We start from the raw sequence: 26,873 nt of genomic DNA on the forward strand, positions 1-26,873 counted from the left end.
GGCAGGATGGTCACAGTCGCAGAAGGAAACAGGCCTGGGGATCATTAGGTGAGGCCTGTACTTTATGGAAGTGTAGTTCAAATACAAGGATAAATCCATAGGGTTGACTCAATAAGGAAACTGGTTTTACACAAGGATTGGTGTAAAGAGGTAACAACTCACCCAAAATCTCAGACATGCACAGAGCCCATTTAGATTCCTGCCTTTTGTAGGATTTAATATCAGCAGGAGTGAGCTAGACAGGCATTCTTCTGTATGGGGAACTCTGTTGGTTCTTTTCTCATTAGCACTCACAAAATCTTTATAAGCCAGCTAATATTATTTCCTTTTGTTAAATGAGTAAATACAGAGAGATTAGGTTACTTGCCAAGGTCATAGATCTCAAAGCTCACTCCAGTACTCTGAAGTATTATGCAACATTGCCTACAATACTTACTTTTTTTTTTTTTTTAAGATTTTATTTATTTATTTGACAGAGAGAGACACAGCAAGAGAAGGAACACAAGCAGAGGGAGTGGAAGAGGGAGAAGCAGGCTTCCCGCTGAGCAGGGAGCCCAATGAGGGGCTTGATCCCAGACCCTGGGATCATGACCTGAGCTGAAGGCAGATGCTTAACGACTGAGCCACCCAGGTGCCCCTACACTATTTATTCTCACTCCTTCTAAGAAAAAAAAAAAAATCAGAAAAATTTATTCTTTGTTCCGACCATGGTGCACATGCCTAAAACTTTGTTGTCCTGAGGTCCTGATACCTATGGGTATTGCTCGTTTTGTTCATATCGCTGAGGACTGTTTAAGGGTCCCTTGAGATTTATAGCATGCTCATAATGATGTCCTCCCCTGCTGCTTGTCATTCTTTTGTTTGTGTTTTTGTTTTCTGGTTATTGTTTATTTAGGCATAGAAGTGAGTGCCAAATCCAATTTGTATACTCCTCTTACTAAATTGCAATAGGAAATATAGACTATATGTCAAATGACCAAACTTCACACATATGCTACAGACTTAACACAAGATTAAAGGTGGGGTACTGTGGAGCTTAAGGGAGAAGATTCAGGAGTCAGACTACTTGGGTTTAAATCTTAGTTACAACGCTTTGTAGATGTGAGACCTTTCACCAAATTCTTTAATCTCTTTGTACTTCGATTTCCTAATCTGTAAAATGCATTAATGATAGTACTTACCTCAGAGGCTGTTTGAATGTTCCATGAGTTAGTTATTAGTTCCAGTATTTGGTAAAAACCTGGTAAGTAGGAAGTACTCAATACATGTTAGCTCCACTCTCATTAATCATAGTAGTCCAGTTTTGCAATCCTATAAGTGCAATAGGTACTAATCTCCCCATTTTAGTGTGTATTTCCATCTGAGACCAAATTTATCCTGTCTTGGCTGTCACACTTGTGTTCACACACTTGGAGATAAATCTTTCCAGAAGGTTTCAGAGATGTAATTGCCCCACACCCTTCTGCCCCCCCCCACCAAACTCACCCTGAGCCAAGACAATACAGAGGCATCACTAGGAAGGACAGGATTCAAGTCAAATGAGTGACAGAAAATATGTTCTTATAAATTTAGAGAAGGAGTGATGTGTAGTGATCAGAGAAGACTTCACAGAGGACTGGAATTTGGGCTGGGTGTTGGAGAATCCTTTGGATTTCAGTAAGTGAGCATTACAGAGACCAGGCTAGCTGGTGAACAGGCCACTGCATATAGTTATGCAGCTTGTGTGATTATATGGACTGCACCAATATCCCAATGGAGGAAATGAGTAGAAGCTGGAATCCAGTCTATACTTGGGTCAACAAGCCATGTACCCTGGCATAGAGGATGTGCCCTGAAGAAAGAGCTATCTTTTCCTGCTTACCAAGCACCTTGGGCTTACCCAACCTTTTATCTGTGTGTTAACTAAGGGGAATCTCCTTTCTCAATTTTCCATGATGGCACCCTATAATTAGGAGACCATAAAAATTATCATTTAAACACACACAATTCTGAGAGAGAAAAGAAGCAATAGCAATAGTTAACTACTGCATAATAGGCACGTGCCAACCCTATCCTGGGCAATCCAGAACTCTTGTCACTTCATCTATGAGCTGCCAGGTAGAACTGAGACTATTGCTTGTCTCTTAACTGTAAAAACTAGAATGAACCTGTTAATCATTATACTAGCTGGCTGGGCGTATTCCTATTCAGGTAAGAAAGCTGAAGATATTAATTAGAAAATGACTCTGGCTGAACTAAAAAAAGTAATTTTAACCAGATTTGAAATCATTACTTTTTTATCTCCTAAAAATATTATAAAATATCAGTATGTTCTAGGTCACTCATAAATCTTGTGCTTAATTTCCTCTTTTGCTTAACCAAGTTTCACATATCGTAAATTATGTTTAATTTCAGTTCAAATTTCTTTTACCACTTTCTGCCTGAAGACACTTTTCTCAAATACTCATTTTTTATTCTGAATTAGAAAGTGTTGAGAAAAGGTAAGCAAGTGGAATGGAGAGAAAGCATCAGAAGATTGATTAAATTCTTTAAAGTGCTAACAGTAGACCCAAGTCTTAGACCTAGCCATTTCTTTTCACACATTTTACCTTAAGCCCCTAATGGAGGCCAAAAGCCTTGGATAGTCTTGATCCATCAATGAATGTTCATTACAGCCCACTTCATCGTTGTTCCATGGTGTGCTTGCTTGAAGTGGTGGGGAACACAGGCAAGCAAAAAACAGTCTTTTGTCCTGCAAGGGTTTAAGGAATGACTGAGAGGGGAAGGAACTCAGAGAAGTATGAATTTTATGGGAAATGCAGCATTATATAGCACAAAATATGTATATGAGAATTGGAAGAGATATGAAAAAAGAGAGGAAAAGAAACGTGTTTAGTGCTTAAAAGAAGTAAAGTCTAAGTCTGTTCTTAAAGGGATAAATGGACATGTATTGGTGATGAGTCCATTCTAGGCTGGAGAGAGAATGAACCCAAAAGCAGAAGTGGTTAAAGATTCCAAACAGCACAAAAAAAAATGGTCTTACTACCTGTCTTGGGGTGTTCATGGGAACTTCATACTACTATACTAATTAAAGCTGAGGGAATAATTAAGGAAGGAGGATCAGAACACTTTCTTCCAGAATTTTTGGGTTTCTAAGGGATATCTATACCATGACAAAAGGATGGTATAGATACCCCTTTTCTTTGGGAGTATCAGAAGTTAGAAAGAGAGTTAGGAACATTCCTTTCTTTTTTTTAAGATTTTATTTATTTATTTGAGAGAGAGAACACAAGCGGGGGGAGGGGCAGAGGGAGAGGGAGAAGCAGGTTCCTGGATGAGCAGAGAACCCAATGAGCATGGAGCCCAACGACTGGATCCCAGGACGCTGGGATCATAACCTGAGCTGAAGGCAGACGTTTAACTGATGAGCTACCCAGGTGCCCCCAGAATTAGGAACATTCTGCAGATTTCCTGTGCGAGTTCCCCTGGGCTCTCAAGATAAGTCTGTGATGATAAGGTGAAATTAGCACTGTCCACCTGGACAAAATTGAGGTAACTGGTGCCAGTGGTGTACCCATTAAATTTTAATAAAATCTGGATGAATAGGTAGTGATCAGCACAATGGAGTTTCATTTCTACAAAGATGTATATTTCTGATTGCAACTGAATTCTTACTCTAACTAAATTATAACTCCCCAAACCACCTTACCCTCTTAAATTCCTGACTTATGTCATTAATGATGTAATTCATCTTATTACTTCCATAGATCAAAATCTTTTACTTATCCCATCAGATCAGGCACTGGGTCCAATGGTAGGTGCCAGTCCACTAATTCTTCCTTCAGATTTCCCCGATTCCATGTTCTATCCATGCTGGCACTATTTTAGTGATGTAAGGCCTTTATGACAGTTGGGCCCCTAGTTATCAACTGAAGACTATCTATATTCCTCTTCAGCCCTCATTATTGAAATCCATTTCGTATATAGCCAAGTTGTTTATCTTCCTGAAGTTGCTTTTATCATATCTCTTCCTGCACCTCAGTTCTTCAGTGACTCCCTAAAGAGGGCAATACAAGAATAGAATTTATATGGATGAAGAGAGATGTGTACTAGGGTTCATTGCCTTTCTTTCAGTTCTGATATTTCACATTTTGGAACTTTGATGTTTCAAATTTTAATTTTTTTGTTTTTACAGGTAGAATTTTTCTTTGAAAATCTGATTTTCCTGATTTATATTTTTCTAAGTATTATGTTACCAACTTCTTGCCCTTGCAATGGGAAACCAAAGATGACAGGTGTTTTGATTTGTTTTTTACTATATTTATCATTCCAATTTCATACTTTGAACTTTACTGTTAGTCTGTATTGAATATCTAAAAGCTATTAACTTTAAAAAGTAAATGTAATGATTAAATGCAATTAGAGTAAAACAAATCAAAACAAGAAGGTCCATTGTATTTGCCCATAATGTGTGATAATGTTCTTTACTTTTTTATTTTCTTTAAACAGGAAATAATTCTGAATAATAATACTTTTATGAGATATTTTATTTCAACTCTCAATGAGCTATGGTAACTTTCCAATTGTCTTCTAATTCTGTAGAGCTCAAGAGACTAATTTGTTGATGTTATCAAACCCATCTTTCATCAGTTGGGCATTGGACCAGGTTCTAGCTAAAGTCTTTCATTTCTACAGGTCTATAATTCTGTGTACTCTATAAAAACAATAGTAGCCATCATTTATTTAACACCAACTATGTACCAGAAACTATTCCAGGTACTTTATACAAATTACATCTTATTCTTAAAAATAATCTCATAAACTATGCTCATCTTACAGATGCATTAATACTTGAAAAGAATAGGTAACATGTCCTTGAGTACTTAACTGAGATTTGAACCTGGGATTTTCTAACTCCCATAAAAATTAAATAGTCTTGATTATTTCTTTCCATAAATCTTTTTATTTAAAGCTTTATTTATTTATTTGAGAGAGCGAGAATGAGAGAGAGTACATGAGAGGGGGGAGGGTCAGAGGGAGAAGCAGGTTCCCCGCTGAGCAGGGAGCCCGATGCGGGACTCAATCCCGGGACTCCAGGATCATGACCTGAGCCGAAGGCAGTTGCTTAACCAACTGAGCCACCCAGGCGCCCCTTTCCATAAATCTTAATAGTCTTATAGTTTAAGTATTTAGGAACCCAAGATGTCACAAATTTCAAACTGGAAGTTGCTTCTCTTGGGGCTATTAAAAGGTGACTTTAATATTTTTGGTGAGAAATATATATTCTACTCATACTACAACTTTCACCTAAATTATTGTGGCATTGTAAAGTGTTTAAAAATCTGTCTATTCTTGATAGTATGCTATGTTGTAACCCCTTATCTTAGTCATGAAGTGAACTTTCTTAGTCATCAAATAATGTGGCAACCTAGAATCTTTGGGTCTTTTTAATTTTTAATTTTTATTTTTTTTATTATTATTTTTTTTAGTTTATTTGTTTGCTTGACTAGTCAAAGTCAAATAAAGTATCTATGGTTATACATGTTATTTAAGGCAGGTCTGGGACCCTATCCATGCTTCTCCATGCCAGCTAAAGGAAAAGCATGTATTGCATGGAACTTTTTCGGCATAAATTCTATTAAATACCAAGTTATTACAACATATACCTTCTTTTTTGTCATGTTTATCTATTTCTTGATTGAAATCTTAACAGTGCACTCATTTATGTCTAAGGGCCTTTATGTGGGATTTTTAATCAGAATGCCCAAGGACTTCCTAAAACAGATTAGTGATCCTATGGCCTTTTTTGATTCCCAGTTTTCCCATCCACTAGAATTGTATATCCCCACAAATAGCAGAATCACTGTATCAAATTTCATGAAAGGAATTGACTCCATATATAAATCTCACTGTAGAATTGCTTCTGTTTTCCTCATATATTGAGAATCCAGTCACCGCTGTGGCTACCTATTTTCACCTGAAGAAATCAGGATTGGGAGGGAAGGGAAGATAGAATCAGTAAGTCTGGATCATGAAGAAGCTGGGAGTTTGAGATAAACCCAATAAATATTCCAGAGTAAAGAGATTCAGTATGGCAAGGCAAAGGACAAAGAGTAGTAGAAGAAACAAGTGCATAAGAGGGTGCAGATTGTTAATTTGTTTAGTAATTCTTTTAAAAATATTTATTTAAGACCTCCAGTATGCCTGGCTCTCTGCCAAGAATACAGTGCTGATCCATAACAGACACAATCCCTGCTCTCCTGGAGCTTACAGTTTATTGGTGAAAACACACTTCAAATAACCCCTCTGACTAAAGTGGAGGGTATAAAACTAGAGGGGGCCAGAATGAATGTCCAGAGCTAAGGTAGGGGGTGAAGGAGTAGTGCAGGTATTGCTTGGACTATAGCATAAGAGATGGAAGTAGAGACACTGGTATTGAGTGAAGGTCAGCCTCTCCCTCAGGGCACAGGCCCCAAGAACATCTGGAGAAGAGCCAAGGGCAAAGACAAAGCTTTTCCACCCACTAACATGTCCCCCAAGTAAGTTCAGGCCAAAACATGTATTGAAATCTGGTAGTATGGATGGAGGCGGTGAAACCATATTTAATTTCTCTGGAAATATAAGGGTCCTTGAGTTTATTACATTCATGTAAAGCTCAAGTCTTTTTGTTTTAGCACTAATTGGTACAGTCATCCATTTGCTAGACCTTCTACTGTCCCTGGGTATTTTCTGTGGAGGCTCTCGCCCCCATTGCTGGGTGGCTTCAGAGAGGTAGGAAAACCTTATCTAAATTGGGCTTGGAATTGGCATCCTTCTTAAATAATAAGCCTCAAAAGAGAAAGAGAACAGAGTAAGATGCTCATCTAGTTTTGAGTAGATGATAAATACTTAAAGTTAACATTGAAAGTTGGTATTTTTGTAGTTACTGTTTGTTGGCATGACAATTTAGCAAGCTCCCCCAAACTAATTGTGGTCTCACAAAATCATTTTTTGTGTTTGTTGAACAAGATTCCTCAGGCAGTTTTTAAGATTAGAAATGTATGTAAATAATATAGGCTTATCCTTTGGGACTTAGAATTTGTTTTCAGAGCTTTGGAAGTGAGCACAATAAATTTTCTGTGATCTCTCAATAGTTACTAAATTGAAGAAAAGTAAGTGTATTTTAGTAAAAGAATCTCACCTTATGTAATCATTACCTAACTAGAAATTTATTTTATACAGTGTTTTGTGGGGGGTTTCTTCTGTGGAAACATTTAAAATAAATTAGCAAATTAACACTAACACTCTACTTTATTTTTTATTTTTTTTTAAAGATTTATTTGAGAGAGCGAGAATGAGAGAGAGAGAGAGAGTACATGAGAGGGGGGAGGGTTAGAGGGAGAAGCAGGCTCCTCACTGAGCAGGGAGCCCGATGCGGGACTCGATCCAGGGACTCCAGGATCATGACCTGAGCCGAAGGCAGTCGCTTAACCAACTGAGCCACCCAGGCACCCACTAACACTCTATTTTAAATAGTACTCTAGTCATCTGTGTTAATGAAGCTACAGGGGACCACAAAGTAAAGAGAATGGTAGGATTGATTTTGTTTGTTTGTTTGTCTAAGAAATTGCATTTAATGATATGAAATGTTAAATAGTTCCTTTTGTAAAAGTTGTTCTATAGAATAATGGAACTCTGTGTATACCTAGATCTATTTATAAATATAGGTATATATGTAGGAATATATCATTTATATTATAAATGATATTTATATATTTTGTGCTGAAATCAATTTCATCATTATCTTATACCTTTAATAATGCAAACTGTATATTGGTAGAGTTCATTCTATAACTGTGCTAACCACCAGAATTGTGTTGCAGACTATTACGATTTAAAAGCTAATCCAGAGAAGGACAAATGCTCTCTTCAACCAAAATTTATAATTAAAATGAGTACGATTTTGACATTTACTTGGTACTTTAGTAAAATGCAAACCCAAGAGTACTCATTCCCAGACCTTTTAGCCATTGTAGCAAAATGCTATCACATCTGCTTAGTATCCAAGGTCTGTGATTAGGCCAACAATATATAATTTTAAATGGTTTTAAATCATCTCTATGTTAGTTTGCTAGGGCCCCCATAGCAAAATACCACAAAGAAATTGATTCTGTCATCGTTCTCTAGGCTAGAAGTCCAAAGTCAGGGTGTTGGAGGCTTGATTTCTCTGGAGGCCTTGCTCCTTGGCTTCCAGATGGTCACCATCTCTCTCATCTTCACACAGTCTTTTCTTTCTGGGCACCTATCCCCAGTGTCTTTCCCCAGTGACTTCAATGGAAGTCAACACAAGGCCCGGTGGATTTTAAAGACTTCAGGAAAAATTTTAAATGAAGTATTGATTAGGCCAGAGTTGTATGACCCAATTAATTTAGCCCTTTCCTTGAAAATGACACAGTCTAACTATAGATGTGCTATATTGTAAAAAACGAAGAAGAGGAAGAGGAAGAAGAAGAAGAAGAGGAACGGGAAGGAGGAGGAGATGATGATGATTTAAGTGGACAAATTTCATTTGTCTTTACTAGTGGAGTATCAGCTTAAACTTGGTTAAGACATATTTGTAGTTTTATCCTTCTCTCCTTTCTGTTCTGTATTTAGGGATCCACTAGAAATCACAGGTGGCTTAAGTTTAAAGGGGAAATACTAAATGCAGTAAAGAAATTCATACATAGCCTCATTCTGAGAGATGCAATGTACTATTTCTCCTGCATATCTACTACATTCTTTAGGATGTCTGGGTCTTAATTGGTGATCTCCACCCAGGCTGGGAGCTACACTTAGGCCACCTGCAGGTTTTCAAGTATGCTCTTGTCAGACTTGATTGGATGGGAACTCTCATGAGGATGTCTCCTGAACCACAAATATCCCCCAAAGTACAGTTCCCCAGATTACAGGTGTTTGAGAAACCCAAGAAAAGATTTTACGGATAAATTTTGGACAAAAGGGGTTTGCAAAGAACAGCCATTGATTTGAAGAAATCGTATTCCCTCTTGAAATTGTCCTCTCATCACTTTAGTACTAAGAATTTAAATGAAGAGGAGATGCTCTTTCTGAGCATCATAATGTGCTTCCCCATCCTCTTGACTACTTTTTATAAAATCGAAACCTCCTAAAACCTAACCTGTGCCTGCCTTTCTCCTTTTGAAAAGGCTGTCAGAGCAGTGACATGCTTCAGTGGGTGGGTAGAAAGAGAAGCCAGAGGAATGTCTGCCTGGTGAGAGGTGTGTGTGTGTCTGTATAGCTGAAGGAAGGAAGACAAGTTTACATTATTAAACTTATCAGGAAAATGTAATGGCTTAATTATAAAGATCTCTGCACATGACGATTCAAAGTCTTCATAAATTTGTCAAAGCACTGTGAGATAGTTAACAAAAAAAAAAAAAAAGAAGTAAAAAAGAACATGCCAAATCAAAAATTTCAGTCTCTTAAATGTATTTGCAGAGTTAGAAACATTGATCATGTCTTGGTTTTCAATGGGTCTAAAATTAATTCCTCCATAAAAACCCACAGACAGCATATGGTAACAAGATGGCCTGATGCGTGTCTTCTTGACAACCCAACAACTCTTGGGATCATTGGTTGTTAGCACTGGTGGCCACGTGAGAGGCCATAGAGTCCACTAATACTGCATTTTACAGTTAATGGGATTGCCTTGTTGTGGCCACTCAGTATCCACTTCTGTTCATAGTTTCTGTAGCCTGTTTTTACCACAAGCTGTATGGGGGAGAAGAGTTTGAGATATTCTTTTTGAAATGCACCTCTTTGAGGCATTAATATACATATTAAAATATCATTTTGAGTTCAGTGATATCTAAGGTTTTCCTCTTGCAGGAGCAGCTTTGTCACTATGCTGTTGCCCAAAACATACAGTGGTCTCCTGAATTCCACTTTCTCTTGGGGCAGGTGCCTTTGGCTTTTTCTTTTTGTGGGGCCTCCTGAAGTTAATGACCTCCCTCCAGTTGTTCCCATTGGCTTACAGGTAGCAATGCATAAACCTCTGAGAACAGGTTCTCAGAGGTTTGACATTGTTTGGGAGTAAATGCAGTGATTTTTGACAAAGCATCTATGGGGTTGAGTATATATTTATAATAAACCTAGTTCCTTTATTTGTCTTAGGAAAGAAAAATTGATTTATTTTTCTTGCCACATCTCTGATGTCCAGATGGGTGAGAAACAATTCCTGCGATCTATATATTCCTAGATTTGTACATCCTATTGCATAGATTAGACCAGACAACAAATAATGACACAACCACAATATATTGCTAGTATTTACTGAGGGTCTACCTTGTGCCATGCACTGTGCTAAGAGATTTACATATACTGTATTATATCAGTTATTCTTACAAATACCTATTTTACAGATGAGAAAACTGAAGTTCAAAAATGTTGTGTTCCTGGTCCCCTGTTACAAAGCTAATCACTAGAAAAGCCAGGATGTAGAGCCCAGTATCCTTAACCGTTAAGGATTCTCTTTACATAATGAATCTGACCACAGGGGCTTACTTGTAAGAAATCATTGCTGAGGGGCACGTGGGTGGTGTACATTTTATAAGATTGAGGAGGACTGGCCATCCTCCAGCTGTATTCCAGCCTGCCCTTGGTACTTCTAGAGGATGTAATCTTAAATAATTTGTGTACACTTGACAAACCCCATCTTTCTAACTGGAAAAAAAAAATCTTCCTGCATTCCAATTACAAGTGAAGGAGAGAGACTGGTCCCTTAAAATAAGATTAGGATGCAATAGTAATCAGACTTTTCTTTACTAGAGAGTAAGGAACTTTCTCAGTATAATTTCTAGTCCATATCAGACGATAGATGAGACATGTACTTATTTCCTCTTCCTTAGAGCAGTCTAAATATTAAGAACAGATTAAAAGTCAGGCTTGGTGTGAGAAAGTAGAAAACTAAGCTATACCACATAATACTGATTCTCAGAAATCGAGAACTGGGAAAAGAAGGCTTAAATATACATGTAAGCTCTTATTAGGTTGGATAAGCTTAAATGTTTTGACATGATTTAGAAGGTACTTAAGATTCTCATATCTGGGAAAATGGCAAAATGACATTTTTAAGGTAATGTGGAGCTGTTCTTCATTTCATTTTTCTTTTTCTCACCATTGAGTGATATCTATCAGTGGCCCTCTCTGTTTCTGTAGCTGTTAAACCAATCTTCTGTCTTAAATGCTACACAGCTAGCACAAAAGAACTCTTTAGTATGTGTGATAACAGAGTATGACCTTTAATTTATCAGAGCGCATTCTGTATTCTGTTATCTGCTTGTCCCTGTTGCTTTTTATTTCTTGCCACTAGTTTTTGATATGATATTCTAGTCTCTTTGCATTAGGAACTCGACAACATGGGAAGGCTTAGGGAAGAACATGTAAGTCACTCTCCATTCCACATAGCCAGTGAGATTCAAAGATCACAAGGTTACCTTTACTTCTGATGGAACAATATCCAAAATAAAATGTTTGAATGTAAGTAGCATATACGAACAATGCTTCTACAAATCCTTGTATAAAGGCGTACTAGATCTCTAGATCTCTTAGTGTAATTCCACATAAGAGGGGGGCATGAAGGAAGAAATTTCTTAACCCAGTTAGATGTGCACTAAGCTTCTAACTTCTTCCCCAAAGTACTGTTGAACTCTGCAGTAGACAGCCTGTGGCCTTCATGCCCAGTATCCCAGCACTCTCACAGGAAGGTACTGTTTAACTGGATGTACAGGCCTACTGTTTCGTACAAGGGACTGGGGTATCATCGGAAGCATTAGTCACAGACAGACATTGCCCTACTGGAGTCGTCTGTGCTCTCTTCAGATGTTTAAGTTAAGTAGGCTGACTGACAAGGTGCCTGGGTTGTACCACCCTCTCTTTGTATAGCATTGCATTCCGATGCTACATTTAATTTATAGAAAGTGCTGCTTTTTTTTTTAAGGGAATTATGGGAGCAAAACTGAAGTATCTATAGACAGAGTACCAAGATGAAATTAAAATTAGAAAAAGATCATAATCCCGTAATCCCTCCATCCTAACTCAAATATTTTCATTTTTTGCATATTGCCCTCAAATTCTTGTCAACTTTTATCATATTTTATTTAGTATGCTTCACTTCACAATGGCATAAATATTTTAACTATTTTTATTTATATTTACAATTAGTTTGAGACTAAATATATTCTACCAGAGAATAAATTTACTTAAAAAATAGATCTACAGGTATATAGGTTTATGAAATTGAAAAGAATAATCAATAATCAATCTTTTGGGGATTAATATCCACACTAGAACACATTTTTATCTGGTTATTATTTTAATAAAATTTAGGTTGTTTGTGATCTAGGTAAAACCTTTGTGTTCTGTCACACCTTCCGTGTTTTTGTAGTCCATTGTCCTCTCTGAACTGTGGCAAGTACAGTTCATTTAGTGGTTAATTATATACTTATGCAAAGTTATCTATTATCCTGAACTTCCATTTAACTTCCTTCATTTTGTCCCTTGACTCCCCAGACAAAGTGTAAGCTCTTTAACAATAAGATCTATGCGATATATTGATGTATGCTTGACACAGTACTTTCAGAGTCCACTGTCAGTGCTTACGTATTGACTTCATTGAGTCCGATTGCTCTCCTAATGTCTACCTAAGCCATACTAAAGAAACAAGGGATTTAACTATTGGAACTAGAGAAGGAAGGTGAAATCTTTTGGGTACATGAGAAATGTCTAGGAATGGGTACACGCATTGGGTTATTGATGAGTGGCATTTAAGCATTGGGTCCTTGGAGATGTGTAAAGGGAAAAGCAGAGATAAGAGATGAGCAGGGAAGAAAAAAGGAGGAAATGTGAAGTCCAAGCAGAATTCATTTTAACATGTTGCAGAGTCCCATCCCTCTTCCCACAAGCCAACAAAATGCAGTGGTCTTCTCACTCATGACTAGGACCTTCTGTCCTTTAACAATTTGTCTCCTGGAGAGGGTCAGCATCAAAAAAAAAAAAAAAAAATTGTGAACTTGGTGGATTATTATGCTTGGGGCTTGTCTTATAGGTAAGGGGTTAAGATAAGGAATGCTTGGAGTATTTCATGTCTGAAGTGGCTTGAATGGCAGGGCATCATTGTAAAAGGAACAAAATGAAATGCTGTTCCTCACTGAGATCTCAACTGTAGTAGATCTTCACTACATTTATCTATAAAATACAGATGATAAAAATATACTCCTGATAAATCCTCAAGGATTTGGGAAGATTTCTGATTTTATGTTCCCAAGAGGAGAATTTCACCCCAAACTTCACAAGACAGAACCTTTAAAAACAAGACCATGATATTTTCCATTATACAGGAGAGTGCCATAAAGATTAAAAGGAAGATGTTGGGGCTTTACGTCTCAGGCTGTTTGAGACTTTTTCTTAAAAAAAATAACTATTGCAAAGAATAGCTTAGGAGTCAAATATGCCTGGGTTCAAATGGTTCCTCCATCTATATTGCATGGCATAGCCCTAGTAATATCATCTATTTGAGCCTCATTTTTTTTACCTATAAAATAAAAGATACTTATGGTCTGGGATTAATATGAGGACTAAATGAGAGATAACCTATATAATAAGTCAGGAGCACAATAAAACATAAAAGCCACTCAATACATTATTATCCTGTTTTCTAGTAGTTTTCTGGTAGTATTTTCTCTAACTTCTTTACCTACAGATCACTTTCATACTTAAAATGTGGGTTTTCCATAGTGCATGAAACTTAGTTGTAGCCTTACTAGTTTGTTTAGTCCTATTGTCAGAAAAGAAGCACTTTTAGATCCTGGTAGTATGTGTTTATAATTCCATAAGGCCTTAAAAGTCCAGATGACAATCCAAATCCATCACTGCTTTATATTACCCATGAATCCGGCACACTCTGGAAGGCCTGTGCCCTCACAACTAGAAGATCTATAACTTCTACTGCCTGATTTTGTAGAAATCCAATTCTGTGTCATGTTTGCCTTAGTTAAAGGACAGACATTTTCCTTACAAGCAATTGTTATATTTACTGATGGATTCCGGTTATAGGAAGCCTGCCTTTTGTCAAAAATACTGAATCCTGAAGCTAATCTAATGTCATGTATTAATTACAGTCCAATTAATAATTAATTAATTTAAAAATACTGAATCCTTTCACAATTCAAAGGAAAATAAACCCAAGTGTTACATACTGTTTCGTTGCTTGGAAATTACTTCAATAGAGATGTGTATGTTGCTGATGATATTTTCAGTGGAGGTACCAACATACTTAACCCACATGAAATCAACTGGAGGAAAAAGAAAATAAAAGGAAAACTTCCTTCTAGTTTTATTAGGGTGCAGAAAATATGAGACTAAAGTGTGTCTTAACTATTCAATGAGAAGTTCTGTTATCATAAACCTGATTTATGTGTTCAGTTGACTGCTGTAGTTGATTTGTATGCTTTTTAAAAAGTTGAAGTTCTTCTTGGACCCTTTTAATAATTCCAAAACAAATAGGTCTTTTATAAGTGGGTCATTATTACTTTATCTTTACCTCTGATTTAGGAAGCTTTGGCTTGATTTGAATATTCAGATACATTCCAGTTGATTTTGTTTGTTTGTTTGTTTGGTTGGTTTTATTTTAAGATTTATTTATTTATTTTTAGAGAGAGAGCATACACGCAGGGAGGGACAGAGGGAGAGGGAGAGAGAAACCCTAGCAGATTCCTCACTGAGCTCAGAGTCCCAATGTGGGACTCGATCCCAGGACCCTGAGATCATTACCTGTGCCAGAACCAAGAGTCAGTTGCTTAACCAACTGCGCAACAGGGCCCCACATTCCACTTGTTTTTAATCTCTCCTGTCCATGTAGGCCTGCTTTCTTTGACCATGCTCAGAAGCACTATGTAATGTTTCTACATCTCAGCATGTTTGGTATTAGATCCCAACCCTTCCCAGAGGAAAGAAAAGGTCATTGGAAATTATACCAATCTTTGATCTTTCCCAATCAAATTGGTTGTTTTATGTCCTTTATATTACATGCTAAGTTTAGATGTATGTCAAACTATGGCCAGGATTAAAAATGAACACAAGCATACCAAATTACTGATTGTTTTGTAAATAACATATCATTGTGAATCTGTAATGAAATAAAATGCATTTTGAGCAATTTCTTAAAATAATATACCTCAATAATGACTTTTCATGTGAAGCTTGTTAATGAAAATCATGAGGTGGAGGCAAAATGTAGGCTTATTCCTGGTGAACCTAAACAGTCTGAGCTATTTTATACTCAATAGTAGAAGGGATTTGGAACTCATCTGTTAAAAGACATCATCATCAGAGTATTCTATTTAGATGTGTCTTTGTTTGGTTGACAGTGTATTTATATATAATTCTGTCACAAGAGAAGTCATTAATTTTTTATTCTAGTAGAAGAACAAAGCTTTCAGAAACTAAAGTAAACATATATTGAACTGAAGTGAGTACCATCTGATTTCCCATCATCCATTACTCCAACAGAGTAAAGTCTGTCCTTTGATTTCAAAATCAAATCTCTCTGTTAAAAAAAAAAAAAAAGGTCTCTGAACTAGAAGGCATCTGATATTCATGGGTGATGGATTGTATGATACTATCCATGTGGCTACCTTTTTAAAAATATTATCACATCTTTTTACACCTATTTCTGCTGCCTACTCAATTTTTTCTTTGCTGTTGTTGTTAGGTGGCCTTTTTGTTATTCACTGGAAATATGGTGTTTATGTTGTTTTAGCTGAGTGTCATCAAGGATCTTTAAAGCTATTGTTGACTTAAATCATGTCAATCAATTATATTAATTGCTCTTTGAGTACCAAAGGTATGAGAGCAAATTGCATGTATCTGTGTGTATATTTTTATGTGTTTTTATGTGCTCTTTTTCTAAGCTATTCAAAAAGAATATCCAAAGCTGTCAGTTCTCTCCACCAGTCTTACTTAGGACTTTTCTACTTCCCCTACTAATACTAACTATGGTTACTTATTTTGTGGCATGAAGCAATTATTATTAAACAAGTAATGAACTGACTATGGATGTTCAAGTCAGGGACAATCACTAAAGAGATAAAATTATAAATAAACTATGTGATGTTTCCTTTGGAAAGTCAAAGGGAGGCTCGGCTAGATGCGACCTATTCTCTGGGCATAAGTATTTGCTTTCATTTTCTTGTGAATGTTGTTAGGCTATAGGATGAGATAATGGTCCCGTGGAAGCTATCAGAATTAAAAACAAGATTTCCTTCACTACCTCAATCCACAGATATTTCATAGGAGATTATTATCTGATAGGTATTGTGCTAGCACTGAGAATACAATAATTAACAGCACACAAAGTATCTGACCGTATAGAACTTCAGAGTTCAGAGGGAAAACATTTATTGAATATGCAATTACAAGGTCAGTGCCTATTCCAAAGGGCATGTATCAGGTGCTAGGGAAACGTGTAGTCAAGTGTCCTAATCTAACTTGGGGACAGCAGGAAAGACCTCCTGAGGAAATAATCCTTCTGCCAAGAAGACTCCATTAATGAGTCATGTTTGGCTAAGGAAAAATGGAAATGGGGTGAGAGTGAGGAAGAGCATTTCAAATAAAAAGTTACAAGTACAAGAGCCCAGAGGAAGAAGGAGAGCCTTAGAAAAATTGAAAGAAGTCTCATGAGGATGGACAGAGGAGAGCAAGGCAGGGGCAGGCATGAGATGAGGAACAGGAGGTAGGAAAGGACCAGATCATGGAACTACTCGTAAATCTCATCAGGGGCTTGAGTTTTTGTCCTAAAGTCAATGAGAAGGGTTATAATAGACAAATGGCATAATTAGATATCAGCTGACATGTGGAGAATGGCTGCAGTTGATTACAGATATGACACAGAGAGGTCTGTTAATATGCTGTAGTAGTATCTGGGGAAGAGGTGTTTTGGAGCCTAAATTTGGGTGGTGTCTCAGGAAATAATCATTTCTGATGATGCGAACACTCTAGCATGAACAACGGCATAAGGAACTACCTAATTATAAAGTCATCGGGAGAGTTATAACAGTGTGAATTGATAGGAGTGTTGGTGGACAAAGAAGTTAATAAAGTAAAGGATATGTGTCTTTGAAAAGCTATTTCATGTTTGCCATCAAATTATGCACATAAACACGTTTATCACATAAATCAAATATAAGCCAAAGCCACATATTCATTATTCATCTCACTGCCTTAAGATAACCAATATCATATCTTAGTGTATTTTTCCAAATATAATTTGTTTGCAAGCACAGAGAAGAGAACACAAACTGTGCACTCTTTTAAGAACAAAGATAGGCTTGGAATTTAAGCTATTTGTATCCTTGGGTTTTTTTGTTTTGTTGTTGTTGTTTTTTTTTTTTAGATTATCAATATACTAAAACTATCCCTACTTGACACACAACGATATGTTAGTTTCAGGAATACAACATATTTACATTTTAAATTAAGTACTAATGCATGAAATATTATTAGTCAAATAGACATTCAAAGGCCAAATCGATAAGGTCTAAGTGACAGTTCTTTTCTATTTCTCTAAAATTGTGTGACTGGGGCGCCTGGGTGGCTCAGTCGTTAAGCGTCTGCCTTCGGCTCAGGTCGTGATCCCAGGGTCCTGGGATCGAGCCCCGCATCGGGCTCCCTGCTCAGCGGGAAGCCTGCTTCTCTCTCTCCCACTCCCCCTGCTTGTGTTCCCTCTCTCGCTGTGTCTCTCTGTTAGATAAATAAATAAAATCTTTAAAAAATAAAAAAAATAATAAAAAAAAAATAAAATTGTGTGACTAATATAATGGTGGGTTTTTTGTGGTATGTATAGTATATAGTAAAAACAGTATAAGAAAGCATGTACAAATTATTCTGAGAAAAATTTGTATCCATTATCTTTCTGAGCAAAATGCTCCAGTATTTTCTTGTCAGCAGTACTACCTTCCAGTATTTCTTTCTGCTCCAAGTTGTTGTCTGAGCTTTTGCCAAAACGTCTTAGCTCAAATTCCATGTTAGTTAATTTTCACAGAATAGAAAAACTTCTTGCACTATATACTATTGAGCACTGAGATGGCAGCCTGGATTCTTCCTGAGTGCTTTAGAGATCAAGTATACATTCATCTATTTGCAAGCATTATTCAAGGTCAGTTTAAACTGTGTTTCTGTCAGATAATGTTTTGTTCAAAGAAGCAAGGCTCCCACTTAGTTTGAATCTGTGAGTAGGAACCACTGTTTGTGGCTTGTGTTTGTTCCTTCCACTGTCATGTCTTCTTTAGAATAGTTTAATAAAAGCAGATATTTGAGAATAAAAGAACATATAATTTTTTTCCATATGTTATACAGTTCAACATGTTAAGCTTTAAGTGAAACTGAAGGACACTCAAAGTCACTTTTGTCAAAGCCTTTCCCTATAATATTTGGATGATGCAAGATATATTCCCTTGTGATGTCCAAGTGATTGATAAACCAATTTGTGTGGAATATACAAGAACTATTCAGACTTTGTGGTTTCCTTAAATGAGATGAATAAGAATTTCTATTTTCTGAATAGGCCATAAAGTATTCTAGGCCAATTTTAGATGCTTCAGTGTGCCAAAGTTGGTATTAAGTTTGGTGTTCATAAATTACTAATCTGGAATAAGAGGTTGAATGTATTTTGAAAACTTAAACCTGTTTCACCTGAACATGTTTAACTAGTTAATAAGAAACATCAAAAAGACAAAACCCTGAGATCAATGGTCATTTTTTTGTAAAGCTATTATATGCTGTTTAAACTGGTTGTTCGGGTCTGTCTATAACATAAGTTTAATAACCTAGCTCAAATGCAGATTTCTAATTTTCAATTAACATAGGAATAATTTTGTTTGCTAAAATAAAATAAATGAATGAATGACAAGTCTGAAACATGAAATGTTCTAGGTAGAACTTTTTAAAATTCCAAATTTCAAAAAATCATGTGGCAACTGTATAGCTCAAGCTTTAAGTATTAACTTTTAACCTTTGACCTTACAGATTTTAACCAATGAAATGTCTCTTTAAACTTTAAAGGAAACAATGATAACGAGCGCCTGGCGATTGCTAGACAGCGAATTCCATATCGACTTGGTCGAGTAGTTGATGAATGGCTACTCGACAAAGGTAAAAAACATTGATTAAAACTTCAAATAAAAAAATAATTTGAACATAACCAAGTAGTACTTCATTGTAACACTAATAAACATAAAAAATAAATTTTCCGTAAAACTAAATTAAAAACAAATTTAAAACAGTAAAATGTAGATAGTAATATTTGCATACCTTGTATAATAATTTCTATACATTTTTAGACGTACCAGCTGTTTAATAATCTTACCCTGTTAACTTAAGGTTAAAGGGACTGTTAAATATAATCCACTAACTCAATCTATGAAGGTACTCACAGCAAGCATTAACCCAAAATGATAAATCATTCATAGATTATATTACATGTTCCAGCCTCTAAATTATTAACTAAAATATATGTAGTTCTGATATCTTTATTATGGTCCTGAAAACAAAACAAAACAAAACAAAACAAAACTCTTGGTTTAAACTCTAGGCATCTTAAATAGTGGGCAATATGGATTGCCAGTCAAAATGAAGTCCCTTTAACGTTTGCAACCTTCTAAGAGCATTTGAGAACAAGCCCTAATTAAAACTGAACTTAAAGTTGTGTGCATGCTTTTTATGAGCAGAGAGCAATCTGCTAAAACTGGATACTCAATTTGATGATATTGGTACTGTTGCTGAGGATTGCTGTTTGATGGAATTGTGCCATAATTTCTCCATTGGTTTGTGTATCATTCCTGAAGCCGCTTTTTACATCTGAAGCTATTTTTTTTTCATTTTATTTTGTTTTAATAGACTTGCTGAAAGCCAATCAGAAAAATATTTTTGGATTTTTTTTATCTCTGACATGCTCAGTGTAAACCATGCATTTCTTTTCAGAGTGATTGCCGGAAAAATAGAATAATTCAAATAACAATGGACTATGCCTTCAAAAAAAAATAAACGTTTTTAAAGAATAGCATATAGATACATGTGGCCATTACATGAACTATGAAATTTTTATCATAAATTTAAAATGAGATCTAGCTGCTCTAGATTAGTTTTTGCCAGTGGTAATTTTAGAATGACAAATACTTGAAATGTTAGATGTCTCACATTTTTTTTAATTTAACAATTTATACTTAAGAGACCCACAGTATAAGATCTTGAGGTAAAAGGGAGAAGGGATCCACTAAAAATTGATTTATAATACGTATCTTTGATTGGTCTTTTAGCAAAAACACTACATTTACAATAAGTTGAGAATTTACAAGTATTTGCCAATGATTATGCATTTCATGGACACCTCATTTATAAGCAATGAATTATGAGTCAAATGCCTCTCTTATAGTTTATTGCTCTCATTATCCACCCCATGAAAGATCTGTTTTATCATCCTTTGTAGAATGTAGAGTTCACAATCAACATTTTTGCATGTATGTAATATTATTTTTACAGGGCGTCAGCTCACAATCTTCAATAGCCAAGCAACCATAATAATTGGCGGGAAAGAGCAGGGCCAGCCCTTCCAGGGCCAGCTCTCTGGGCTTTACTACAATGGCTTGAAAGTTCTGAATATGGCAGCCGAAAATGATGCCAACATCGCCATAGTGGGAAATGTGAGACTTGTTGGTGAAGTGCCTTCCTCAATGACAACTGAGTCGACAGCCACTGCCATGCAGTCAGAGATGTCCACATCAATTATGGAGACTACCACAACCCTAGCTACTAGCACAGCCAGAAGAGGAAAGCCCCCTACGAAAGAACCCATTAGCCAGGTGAGTATGTGGATTTCATTCCTTTGTTTTGGAACTGTGGTTATGAAAGTGGGCTTTTCTGTATATGTGTCTTTTCTAAAATGGGATTGTTTCTGATCTCAGGTGCCATGGCTTTCTTTGAGTCTTGCTTAGTATAATATACTTAGTTTGAATGTGAAATATATATATATATACTGTTGATTTGAGATTTGCTGCTTTGTGTTGGTTTGTTAGCTGTTAGCTGGTAGTCTTGATTAATAACCTTGGTCTAGCCCAAGCTGAGAGGACCGCCTGCTAATTACACAGGGTTTTCAGTTTTTAAGTTAAATAAACAAGTAAATTAGTGAAGTATTTGAAAGGCCTTGTTTGTTCAGGCTCAGCACATCATCAAAATAAAATAAAACAAATGTGAAGAGAAATTGCATACAAATTTCTATTGTATTTTGAAGAGTTCAGAATTTTGAATTGATAAGCGTGTGGTTCTCATGGTGAATGATAGGGCTACTCTTTCACTGTTGTTGAGGGGGAAATTTTTTTATTCTGCCTTTCAAGTTTCTTCTGGCTAGTCTAAGAATGAACTTGACATGAGGCAGATTAATAGGAGGGAAAAAAAAAATTTGCTTACATATATACAGTCTCAGTAATAAAATTGAGGCCCAAAGAAATGACCAAGGCAGGCAGCTTTTATACTTTTTTAAACAAACAAACATATATCTGTAAGAAATTTACAGGGCAAAGAAATCTTAAGTTTGGAAGCTTCAATTAGTAAGGAATTCTAAATAGGGTTTGAACTGGGATAATAAATTAGTAAATGTAGCTAGGTTTATTTATAGAGCTTTCTCGTTTCTCAGCTCTGCATTTCTAATGTCTGGTGATATGGATGTCTCTTTACCTCCTGGTACAGGAGGACACCTTTAATATGGAAGATTTATTTTCTGCTTTCTGAAGGCAAGGGGCATCATGGTGTTCTTCTTGCACTGGCTGTTCCTTGGTAACTTTAATTCAAAGTAATCACTATACCTAGGCCCCCACACTGTCTGTGAGAAAAATGCACTGTTAGTTTATCTGAAGACATTTTTTGTATTGTATGTGATTAACTGATCTCACCTAGAATTAACTTCAGTGAGCTTATGTCTTACATTTAAAATTTTTGAAAAATAGAATTTTTAAATGCCAAACTTTTACAGCTTGGAAGTATGTTAATGCAGTCATGGTATACTTAGTGATTTCCTACTGTGTATCAGGCACTGGCATTGCATCAGTGAAGAATAAGAAAAACAAACAAACAAACAAAAAACAATTACGTGCCTCAGAGAGCACTATTAGAATGCTGTAGGTATGCTATTAAATGCTACTAGATCCCTAATGACATTTATAGCCTTTGTATATATTCTGTTGTGGTGTCTTTCAGAATTGTATGTTCTCCTAGATCTAAATTGATTGTTTTCTTTTGTTTTGTTTTTAATAGTGAATGAGTGTATCTAGTAGATGCCATATAAAGCTTTTCCAAATATATGATCCTAACTTCTAGGAAAGTGCATTCTAAAGAAACGAGAATGACAACAATTATTTTTACATTTCTTTTATTTCAAATGTTTGAGACAGAGCTAAGTGTCAAATTTGGAAAGAGAGTAGAAGGTGAATTCTGTTCATATCAGCACCCGATCTACTAATTAACGTATGTTTACCAGAGAAAGAAAAAAACAGATTCTGATTTTTACTTTCAGTAGGAAGTGGAAATGGAGTGGGAAGAACAGAATAGAAAGAGAGAAAATATCTTAGAAGAGAGATGTTCAAAAATTTATAGAGATGATCTGTAAATTCATAAATGTAGTATTGCATATTATGTGTCTATATGCACTATTTTTTTTCCTTCTTTCCTTTTTTCTTTCCTTCCTTCCTCCCTCTCTCAATCTCTCTCTCTCTCTTTCTCTCCCCCCGCCCCTTATTTTTGATTTGCATTTGGCCCAAAGTAAAATGAGCTGTCTCACTGGGTGTTCATCAGTATATATTTATTGATCATTCTACATGTGCCATATATTTTTCTAGGCACTGGGAATACATTAGCAACAATGAATAAAAATACTTGTCCTTATGGAATATACATTTTAGTAGGAATGTGTGCTCATAGTATAATCCTTCTGTTGATTTTCTCTATCTTGTTTCACTTAATAAGGTTGCTTTTTTTAAAAAAGATTTTATTTATGTATTTGACAGATGGAGACATAGCGAGAGGGAACACAAGCAGGGGGAGTGGGAGAGGGAGAAGCAGGCTTCCTGCCAAGCAGGGAGCCTGATGCAGGGCTTGAACCCAGGACCCTGGGACCATGACCTGAGCCGAAGGCAGACGCTTAACAACTGAGCCACCCAGGCGCCCAATAAGATTGTTAATAATAACACTTAGTCCCTTGGATAAGAACTTGTGACTTTAGAATTTTAGACAGATTTATGCATATCCATCAGCTCCATTTGATAATCTTCATGATATTTCATTAATGATTTATTATGGCTGTTGGTTTATGGTTTGTTTAACAATAAACAAGTTATTAAGGTGGATTTGATGAGGAAAATGAAGCACAAAGCGATTGATAGACTATTTCTTTTATGTAAAATAATTCATAAGAGGACATTGTAGGTCAGAGTTGGAAATGTTCCTGGGAGTTACATTTGAAATAATCAGAGATTTTTCTTAGTAGTCTTATTTTATCATTAATGAAATTACAGTTGCCTAAGTTCCTAGGTAAACCAGATGTACCCCAAAATAAGGAAAGACTTACCAACCTTTCCTAGAATGTATTTTATCAATTAATAATTGGTATATATTAAGAAATGCTTTTTTTTTTTGAGAGAACATGCGAAATAGCTATTGCATTTGTAAGCTCAATACCTAGAATTGAAAAAATAAGAAGTCATGCATTTTAGAGTATTAATTAATATAAAAGGAAAACAGTTAACTACCCATTAATTTCTAATTAAGAGTCTTTTTTATTATAAGCTATTACATGTTTAAAGACAGCAGTGTTTTATGGAAGTAAATGATCTAATCAATTAGTGATTATTTGGTTCATTTGAGGAGGTATTGACTTAAATAAAGATTGCTAGGTTCATTAAAAAATAGATATTTTATGTAGTGTATTTTAAATCTTTAGATTTTTAACAGACCAATAACAGCAATTAAATAATTTGGATTAATATGCCAGAAATAGTCAATTGTGGTAACAGTGTTTTCAGACTGGGCCAATAGGTTTTAAAATGATCTTTTATAATGATATATATGTGATTTCCGGTAATAAGGTGTGCATATGTGGAAAAAAACTACTTAGGAAGAAAGTAAATTATTTATTTTTGAGTAACAGAGTAATTTATTGCAAGTTCTCTTTACCTCACAATTGACTTTTAAACTGTCCTTCAACTATGAAGAGATCACTGATATATGTAGAATTTAAATGGTTTGTTGGAATTGTCAAAGTCTTGAAAGTTTAAAATTATGAGAGTGATTTGTAATGCTAATTCCAGGACTGTAACCTTTGACCCATTTGTGCAGATTGGTTGAAGCATCTGCCTTTAAACCCTGTCTGTAGTGGCCATATCTGCCTGCTTTTATCAACTGCCTTACTAAATTGTGTACCAAGAAGGGTCATTTTATTTTTCCGAAGCCATACTGGACTGTTCTCTCAATCAAAGTATTATTTTCCTCAGTGAAAACACTGAGCCACTTAAGCTACAATGGCAATGTACTTTGAAGTGATTGCATGTTTTAGAACTATGGAAACAGATTTTTGGTCAAGCAAAGTTAAATTGAATTCATTTCAAATAGATGAGATGAGGTTTGTTTAGCCATCCTGCATGCAGGGCAAGCGGTAGGGGAGAAGTGTATTTTCATTTTTTACAGAGTCAGAGAATTTTTATAAAAGAGTATTTATCAAAATGTTGTCCCATAGGATCCTGTTTACTTTCCTACTTAAAAGTAAATATGCTTTTAAAAAGAGTTTTTCTTCTGAGTGATGATCAGATTTCAGACTGATGCTTACTTTAGAAAGACATGATTTATATCAGAAATAATGAGGACATTTGCCAACTCTTCTGAGTAAATGGCTCTTAAAAATGTGATTATAACAATATTAATGGTACCTTTTAAAATTATACTTTTTTATGTGCATTACATAAAGTTCATAAAATTTGTTTTACTTAGAATATTCAATTCCTAAATGTTTCCATAAGACCTGCTCATCTTAAAAAAGAGAAGGTTTCCAAACCAGGAAAATGTACATTAAAATGCACACGACTGTTTAAGATCTTAAAAAGAGAGAGAGAGAGAAGCTTTCTCTAAGGCTACTCTCAGAAAGCAAGTATTTGCAAATAATTGCTAGTAAAATTTCTGGGGATGCTGAGAGCTTCTTGGGATGAGGGGCAGGAGTGTCATGCAAGATTTTTGGCTTCTAAGTGTTCCCTCTTCTGAATAATCTGGCAATGTCTTATAATATATGTAGCTCTGCATAAATGAGTAAAAGGAAGCCAGCCTTGCAAAGGGCAACATTCACTCCCTTTGGCTGCAGTCTGTAAAGAAAGGAAAGTGGAGCTGTGCTATTCCTTTTAAGATCAAAATTGTAGTATTTATTCTGTTCTAATCTTTGTATCGCAGTTTGCAATCTTTTGGTTCTTCAGGACTGTTTGACAAGCTATATACACACTGTAGAGCAGCATATGGATCCATAGAAATGCCTTTTACTTAGAGGGAATATAAGAGAATGGAAAGAACACAGTAAATCATGAGACATGTTTCCACTTTCAACTCAACCACTTACCTTGTGTAGCTTGGTTAGGTTGGTTACCGTGGCTACACTATGGCTTTAGTACTTCTCTAAGTGGGTTAACCAGGAATTTCTCTCTCTTTTTTAAAATTTTTATTGTTATGTTAATCACATACATTACATCATTAGTTTTTGATGTAGTGTTCCATGATTCATTGTTTGCGTATAACACCCAGTGCTCCATGCAGAACGTGCCCTCCTCAATACCCATCACCAGGCTAACCCATCCCCCCACCCCCCTCCCCTCTAGAACCCTCAGTTTGTTTCTCAGAGTCCATCGTCTCTCATGGTACGAATCACCCTTGACTTTCAACACAGGACGGCCATACATCTCGGTTGGCCTGTATAGCTCTCGTGTACACCTGGTGTACCAATGTGATTACTAATACTATCCCTTTTTGAGTTTCCAAAGCATCCCATTTTGGTCTACCTATTGCACTTTCCTCTTACAGCATATATAAAATCCATCTTTGTGAAAAAAAATTCATACTTGATAAGAATAATAAATAGTGAGGCCTTGTCCTTTGCATTCAGAGCAATAACTGCCTCTGGTATCCTTACCTGGTTTTAAGAATCCATAGCCTTGACTCTGAGAAACAAACTGAGGGTTCTAGAAGGGAGGAGGGTGGGGGGATGTAACCTGGGTTTTGAGACAACTTCAGACATAGCTAATTCTAAACAAATATATCCATCTATCCATCTACCCATCCATCCATCCATTCACTTAACACATGTTCGCTGAGCACTTGCTGTATACCAGGCAATGTTCTACCAACTTGGAAATAGAACACTGAACAAAATTAGGCTTTTCTGCACAAAGCTTACATTTTAGTTAAAGATGAACATAAACATTAGAACAAGTATTATACACGGGATGATTGCACTTACAGGAAAATGGCAGAAGAGAGGGGATGCTTGTATTGGGAGTGGGTGGACATTAAATGGCAATCCTTTTGGAATAGACATGCATAGATTATTAGCGATAGAGGCATCAATTGTAAGAAAACAGTAGAGTATTAAAATTCAGACTTATTCTTAGATCCAGCAGGATCATACCCTGTGTGGATAGTGCTAGTGGAAACTAGCTGCTCTTTTAGGAAACTAGAACAAAAGTGACACCATTTATCTTTTCTTTCTTTCTTTCTTTCTTTCTTTTTCTTTCTTTTTCTTTCTTTCTTTCTTTCTTTCTTTCTTTCTTTCTTTCTTTCTTTCT

General features: G+C 35.9%; 1 protein-coding gene across 14 annotated transcripts in view; it reads left to right on the forward strand.

Moving 5' to 3' along the window:
- The window catches only part of NRXN1 (neurexin 1), a 1,139,755-nt gene that overhangs the window by 989,925 nt on the left and 122,957 nt on the right, over positions 1 to 26,873 (forward strand). For 7 of the 14 annotated variants that reach the window (XM_035001585.1, XM_035001587.1, XM_035001586.1 and 4 more), the window contains 2 exons: positions 19,075 to 19,164; positions 20,551 to 20,870. In XM_035001585.1, the coding sequence (XP_034857476.1) occupies positions 19,075 to 19,164; positions 20,551 to 20,870 (410 nt within the window). The remainder of the gene's footprint in view (positions 1 to 19,074; positions 19,165 to 20,550; positions 20,871 to 26,873) is intronic. The other 7 variants (XM_035001593.1, XM_035001591.1, XM_035001590.1 and 4 more) reach the window with 2 other exon arrangements.

The sequence above is a fragment of the Mirounga leonina genome, unplaced genomic scaffold (genome assembly GCF_011800145.1).
Source record: "Mirounga leonina isolate KUSES-001 unplaced genomic scaffold, KU_Mleo_1.0 Mir_125, whole genome shotgun sequence".
NCBI lineage: Eukaryota > Metazoa > Chordata > Mammalia > Carnivora > Phocidae > Mirounga > Mirounga leonina.